The 231-nt window shown below is 72.3% G+C and overlaps 1 protein-coding gene across 1 annotated transcript in view; it reads left to right on the top strand.

Moving 5' to 3' along the window:
* Positions 1-3: 3 nt before the first annotated feature.
* LOC104489192 (disintegrin and metalloproteinase domain-containing protein 20-like) overlaps positions 4-231 on the top strand; it is a gene marked incomplete at its 5' end in the record, with an annotated part of 2,409 nt that continues 2,181 nt past the window's right edge. The window contains 1 exon segment of the mRNA XM_010131325.1: positions 4-230. Within this exon segment, the coding sequence (XP_010129627.1) occupies positions 4-230 (227 nt within the window).

Below are 231 nucleotides of genomic sequence, written 5' to 3' on the forward strand. Positions count from 1 at the left end.
GGGCTGGAGGTGGAGGGGCGGCTGAGGGTGCTCCACCTGCAGCCCAAGCAGGGCCTGGTCTCCCACCCCTTCCCCTTGGTCACCTACGGTGAGGATGGGGCCCGCTGGGAGGAGCACCCCTTTGTGCAGGACAACTGCCTCTACCAGGGCGAGGTGGAGGGCAGCCCCGGCTCCCTGGTGGCCCTCAGCACCTGCGGCAGGGGGCTCCACCGCGTGCTCCGGGGGGGGGGT

Source organism: Buceros rhinoceros, unplaced genomic scaffold (genome assembly GCF_000710305.1).
Source record: "Buceros rhinoceros silvestris isolate BGI_N320 unplaced genomic scaffold, ASM71030v1 scaffold41992, whole genome shotgun sequence".
Taxonomy (NCBI): Eukaryota; Metazoa; Chordata; class Aves; order Bucerotiformes; family Bucerotidae; genus Buceros; species Buceros rhinoceros.